Source organism: Aegilops tauschii, chromosome 2 (assembly GCF_002575655.3).
Source record: "Aegilops tauschii subsp. strangulata cultivar AL8/78 chromosome 2, Aet v6.0, whole genome shotgun sequence".
In the NCBI taxonomy this organism is placed as follows: Eukaryota; Viridiplantae; Streptophyta; class Magnoliopsida; order Poales; family Poaceae; genus Aegilops; species Aegilops tauschii.
In genome coordinates, this window is record NC_053036.3 from 19,218,112 (window position 1) to 19,224,921 (window position 6,810).

General features: G+C 41.8%; 1 protein-coding gene across 2 annotated transcripts; it reads right to left on the reverse strand.

Annotated features, from left to right (window-relative positions):
• Positions 1 to 3,143: 3,143 nt before the first annotated feature.
• On the reverse strand, positions 3,144 to 5,480 carry LOC109759578 (uncharacterized). Of its 2 annotated transcripts, XR_002232130.4 has the most exons (5): positions 4,886 to 5,480; positions 4,710 to 4,800; positions 4,567 to 4,618; positions 4,305 to 4,472; positions 3,144 to 3,355 (listed from the first exon to the last, which is right to left on the reverse strand). XR_002232130.4 is itself a non-coding variant. In XM_020318401.4 (4 exons), exons 1-4 carry the CDS (start codon positions 5,298 to 5,300, stop codon positions 4,410 to 4,412), a joined length of 621 nt encoding a protein of 206 aa, XP_020173990.1. In that variant the 5' UTR covers positions 5,301 to 5,480; the 3' UTR covers positions 4,028 to 4,409. The 2 variants fall into 2 exon arrangements, 1 of the variants encoding a protein (XP_020173990.1); XM_020318401.4 differs by lacking the exon at positions 3,144 to 3,355 and having other exon boundaries at positions 4,028 to 4,472.
• Positions 5,481 to 6,810: the final 1,330 nt, after the last annotated feature.

The window sequence follows — 6,810 nt, forward strand, 5'->3', positions numbered from 1 at the left end:
ACATATTCAAAAGAAGATTTTAAAAAATGTTTGACATGTATTTAAATTTTTTTAACATGTACTCCCTCCGTCCGGAAATACTTGTCGGAGAAATGCATAAAAATGGATGTATCTAGAACTAAAATACGTCTAGATACATCCATTCCTTCGACAAGTATTTCCGGACGGAGGGAGTATCAAAAACATATTCTAGATGTATAAAAACTGTACAACATGTATTAAAAAAGTAGACATGTAGTTGAAATAAAAAATTAAAAAATTAAAAAAAAGAAGAAAACCGGTACAGACACACAGAAAACCAAAACCCAAAAGAAAAACTATTGAAACACACACAAAAAGTGAAAAAAAATTGGTTTTAGAAGCTTCTAAAAATCGTTGTCCATGTACCTATGTTAGCGCTTGCCTGCGATGAGAGAGAGAGTATTGTCTCGTGGTAGGCGAGATATAGCCTTGGCGCGAGCCGGCAGAGCAGACATATATAGGCGAACTACCAAGCATTGAGTGCTCATGGTGACGTGAGAAGATCGAATTGCCAGGGGCATCCCTTGTTGTTGGTGGCAAGGACTCCTTCTCTGGGGGGAATGGGTTCGGCGAAGGCACGGAGGAGCTGCACACAACGACGCTGTCGGGGCTCGGTGGCCACACGGAAGAAGAGTTTAGGATTGGAAGGAAGGACCAGGTAGAATTGCCAAGGCTTGCACACACCCGATGCGGCCTTGGGATGAAGATATGCGAATGAGGCCATATGAGAGGCAAAGCGGAAGGACCATCGTCGGTGAAGAGAAAATGAAGAAAGGTTTAGTCGGACTAGAAGATCATTGCTGGTCTTGGCCTCTATGTCGTTAGATGTAAGGAGAAGAACATACATATGCGTGAGACAAGTTGGGTCTGGCCGAGGATCCTATGAGGATGATTCTCGTTGACATGGCGGTCATGCACATGGAGGGGGGAATTGCACTGTGTCGGACGCGAAGAGCCAGGAGCGGCACCGTGCATGTATGCATGTGAATAAAAAAAATCCCCGAGCAGAACGACAAGAAGTTTAAACAAAGCATGACCTTGCAAAAGTGCATCATATCACATAGTTCGAAAATGTGAATCAAATATGTGTGTGCGCGTCACGAAGCAAAAACAGGGCAAACCTTGTGGTTTCAAATTCGAACAAAAGATGATCATTTGTTTCTTTATATCTCTGTGATGGTCAATTTATTAGTTTAATGACTGGCATGGTAGTCATGTACGAAAATATGGAAGGATGCGTGTTGCATTGATGAGGAGAAAGGTTGTAACGGCACAAAGTTGCAGTCATGACTTCCATCGGGATAAAGACACGAATTCTCCAAAATTGTCAACTATGGCACTATGAACCTTCTCAAAGTTATTAAAAGAACTTCCCTTTTTGCTGAAGATCATACCTTTCTTGGAAAAAAAGAATTTTTGAATGTGCTAAGGTGATTTATAACAATTTCACTAATGATCACATTCAACTTAGAGGTCATAATATCAGTGTGTTCCATCTACTAATCTCACCATTCTCTTTCTGTAGTATCCAGTATACATTGACCAGGAAAGGATTGTGATACGCAATCTCTCCGTGGAACATCAAATATCATATAAAGTTGCAAAGCACACTTAAGAAGCTTACAAAAATATTGGAATGTTGTAAGACACCACATACATGCATGAATATTCTAGAATACAAATATCTAGATCAAGATAATTATCATGGAAGGTGCTAGAGATAACTTGTGGTGAATAGGTAGAAATAGTATATGCATAAATACTTCTAGAGAGAATTTGTATAAGACATTTGTAGTTGGGTAAATGGTATTATACATATACATATAGGGGTGTTAACTAGTCTCCATTATACCATGAAAGGAGTTTTTCATGAAGCATGGATGCTACCATGTGTAGCAAGTCACCATGAGTCTTAGTGACCACCAACAAGAGTGTAACACACAAAGGCATAACATTCATAGTTGTGAAAGATGAGTGATCCCTTTGGTGTACAAGTCTAAATTCTAAGCAGTGTGTTTATTGTGCTTAGGTTTATATTACGATTTGTAAAATTATGTATTCAATCAATATCATAATGATATATAGTTCTGTTGATTGTGAGAAAACAAAGCGCTAACTTGTAATAAAGAAAAAACAACCAAATAACACTAGTTGGTCTAGAGTCATTAATTTTTCCTATTTATCAGTTTTTATATATCACAGTATCCCACGTACCTGCACAGGCAACATCTTTAATCATTTTTATTTTATTAGATGTGCAAAAGTATTTGTTATAATGATATTTAAAATGATGTTGGATGAGAAGATGTGTGCGCCTCAAATAAATGATGCTCAAAAGATTTTTTTTATTGTACCATAAGTAAGATTTCTCTCAAATATAAACCAATAATGTACATTATTTTTCTTATACAACTGTAATCCCTATTTTTTGGCAATTGTAAGACAATGAATGTGAGTTTATATCTATACCAGCAGAGATTTTAAATATTATTTATTAGTGTGACTAACTTATTTATCATGAAATGCGATTTTTTATATATAATGTGCAACCTAACTAATGCATTCAAAAAATTATAATCTCCTCATTTGTACCAACCGAGAAAATTGGTAAATGAATCGTGTTTAATATTAGATTAGTATGTGAAATTAAATTTATACTGTGGATTAAGGCATTGTTTGTAATTTGACATTATATGAGTATTCAAAGCTAAATTTGATATAGTTCTATGTACCTAAAGACCGCTATCAACTTAAAAAAAAATAGTTATCGGTGCATAGAATGAAGAGGGGTATTATGCTACAACTCACATTGATGGGAGTGTTACCTTTATGTGGTGAACACGTGAAGTTCATATCTAGAGCATGAGGACAATATGTGGCTCTTTGTAAAACTAATCTAGTGGCTAGAGTTTACGGTGGTAATCTCGCACAACCGTGTTAGAATCCATGGGTTGCTATCTTCATGAATGTCGCATTTTCTACCTAAACAACATACAACCAAGACATGGATATGTCCCCTTTAACCATATTTTCAAATATGTGGCTCTCTATGAGGATATTGTTGGGATATTCGCCCTCAGGATAGATCACATGCATAAAAAACGACACGTGTGTTCGTCTGGTTCGATGTGATCGTTCCGTGGGAGATAATCTAACAGATATGATTGTTACAAAAGGAGAATGTGGGCTTACAATATCATACTTGATGCCAAGGAGGGGCATGCACAATTGATTTACACAATCACTTGAAGATGTGCAAAGTAAGAGAAATTCTTAGCGGATTGAGTAAGAGTTGAAGTAGTTTGCCTTCTATTTAAGGTGTTCCATGGAGCAACTAATGTGATCCCCAGGGCCAAATATCCACATGAAAAAAATTAAAAGTCAAACTTAGTTTAAAGACAAAAGAATCTTAAGTTCATTATGATAGTTTTAACACGGATCAATCCGTGAGAAAGAAATTCAAGAAGCATATGGCATAATGGTGGATGTCAATGTTAATTGCCACAGTTTCTGATCCATACTTCAAGTAGTACCTCTTTCTAGAACTTGCCTCCGACAAGCTTTTGGTGGCGATACTACATCTCAACTAGCTAAAGTGAAGAAGGTATCTCAAGAGTTGTTCATGAAAGATACCCAAATTAACAACCTACTAGAATACACACAACAAGGAGGTGTTGACATTGAAGTGGGGCGTAGATAATAATGACCCATTGGCAGACTGGGATCTAATACTTTTATTAGAGCTGCTGGCTCTTCAAATCTTCTGTCGTTACTCGTTAGAGTTTGATACTTACATCGCAAAACCTTCTATTCCTCTATTTTTGTTTTTGAACCTTAAACCTTCGCTTCTTCAAAATGATCAGTTCCATATCCTTAGCTGGCGGCGAAGGAATTCTACCAAATACTTCTCACTTATCGCATGCAATCCCGAACAAAGAATTGTGTCTGATTTGCAGGCTACTGAAGGATTAGTTTGGAGGATCCGGTAAAAAAACTTGCACATATATAATCTGCACACCTTCTTCTAATGCTTCCAGCTTACAAAGTAAGTAATACTTCATATGTACTTTCATATGTAGGTTCATCTGAGCTAAGCACCATTCCTGGACCAGAAGATGATCCTATATGACCAAATTGACCTAGGCAGAAGATACTACTCTCTAATTAGCACAGACTCATGCTTGGAAAACGAATTTGCTTGATGATATGTCCACACTTTTTACTTACAGCACCGAATGTACGCTACACGTTATTTACAGTGCAAACTGAAGAGACATTTCTACCTGAGAACCAAAGATGCCTGCACGCATGGCATGTCAAGACGAGAGAGTTGTACCCCGTTACAACCATGAATCATCTAGGTAGGTTCGAGTTCTGTGAGCATCGAGTCAGAGCCTGTCGGCAAGGCTAGGGAAGCGCTCCAGAATCCAGGTGACTCCCCTGATGACAACCTGCAACCGTGCCGGATTCATCAGCAGGAACGAATCATCATCATACAACAGTTCAGATGCGAGCAACATTTGCTGATGATGCAATGCAACCTACCAGCGCCAGTTCACCGGGTTTGGTCGCCGGCTCCACGCAGTCACGGCCATACCTGCGATGCGATTGGAAATCTCACGAATCTGAATACAGAAATCGATTTGGAGATTTGGCCATTAGCTGAATGAACGAATGTGCTTGCTTACACGATCTGAATCTGCTGCGGCCGCTGCGGGTCGGGCTCGCAGCGGTAGAAGCTGCAGCCCCTGCTGAACGGGAACGGCCGCCCCTTCCACTCTGCACACCCGACGCATCTGAATTCAGAGACCAACATCGAGCAGCATGAATGAAGAACAAAATGGTTTTGATATGCGTTGCGTACCGAGGTGCCAGGTGACGCCGACGGCGGAGGGATCCTCGCCGGAGATGTCGTCGATGACGAAGCGGAGGTCGGGGCTGACGGAGCCCATGAACTCGCCGAAGAAGCCCACCACGCGGTCCCGCCCCACCATGGGCCGCGGGAACACCAGGTCCTCGTACACGCACCCCTCCGCGATCAGCGGCGCCACCGCCGCCAGGTCGCGCCGGTTCACGCCCTCGTAGAACTCCCGCACCACCTCCGCCGCCGCCCCCTTCACGGCCGCCCTCCCCTCCGCCGCGGCCGCCGCTACGGACACAGACCGCGTCCTCCTCCTCCCGCCACCGCGCGCCCGGATGCTGGGGCTCGGAGGCCGGTGTGCCGCGGGGGCCGCTCCGATGCCGACGCGGAGCCGAGGCGGCTGCGTCGCCAGTGCCATGCTCTGCTCTCCTTCTCCGTCGTGCGGGGCGGGGGCGGTGGCGGTGGCGGCACCTCCATCGTCCGTTGGTATCCCCTTACCTTATCTTTCTGCTGCTCCTTTTACCTTCCTCTCGTTTCATTTCTTTCCTCCCGTCTTTGTCTCCAGCTCCGACTGCAAAAAATGTCTGTAGCTTAGCTACACATACAATTCCACCAATCAGTATACAACTTCCAAAATTATAGCCACTCCTTTCGTTTTGTTAGATATATGTAAACAATGGCCGCTCAACATTGTCAACTTACAAATAAAATTTTCTAATTCTACATAGAAATCGACGTGAATTTTTGGGACATGGTACCATTGGGACATAGTACCACACGAGGATGTTATCCTGACCGACGATTGATGCTAGCGATTCGCACTGAATATAGTGACTAGCAAGATGCCCATGGGTTGCACGGAACATCAAGATGCATTTGTATGAGTAGTTTATCTTGTGGGAGAAAAGGATGAACGAGGGATGGCCTTATTTGCAAATGTGGAGAGGGGTGTGGGTATCTTTTTGCAAAATTGCCATAGTTTCCTTCCTATCCGTCAGATATAAATCGGACGACCTATATTGCAGGATGGCAGGCACACCATCATCACCAACTCTGCTTTTTATAATAATAGTGATTAACTGGATACTGCGGCAACACGGGGATAAGCTAGCAAATACATTAACGTGGGCCAACTACTGGTGTGTTTATGATCAGGGTGCAAGGCTGCAGGTTACCATTCAATGCAATTAACGTTCGTGACCTGGGCCGTATTAAATGAGGCCTACTCCTAGTTAAATATAAATTACTCACCCAGACTGCACTATGGACCTTTTCGTCAACCTAGCACATGGGATCGAGTTCGTCGGACAGTGAAAGTTGTTGCTCCAATTCTTGCTTGCATATGCATGTTCACCCACAACCTTGTATTGCAATAGTAGGTTTGCGAAAGCAACCTTTTTTTGACCAGATCAAAATTGCATCCCTCTTGTTCATTTGCTAGCAGGAGTTGGTTCTGAACTTGTGCTAACAACATTACAACAAAAGCAAGGCTCCTTGAACCAAACCTTTTTTAATTAAAAAAAACGGAGCTTCTTGAACCAAAGTAACTTCTCTTTGTTTTCTCTTTTGCATGGCGATTAAATTGAATCGCATTAATATTTTTCTCCTTCGGATATGTTTGGAAGATGAGTATTCCATAGTAAAGGGTTCCAACATTTAGACAACGAATCCGTCCGGGAAAAAATATGAAGAAAATAATAAAGGAAGATGTAGCATGTTCTGGAAATCTCAAACATGAACAGGGATACCTGCACATCATTATCTTCTGCATGCGAAGTGCATGATAGAATGTTGTTTTGTCAAGCAAAAACTAAAATTACTGACAAATTGTAGCATGCACCTGTCGTCACCCAAGACCTCACTGTACATCCATCGTCAACCTACCACTTGGAGAGCCAAGAACGAGAAGGTCGACATGGCATTAAGCT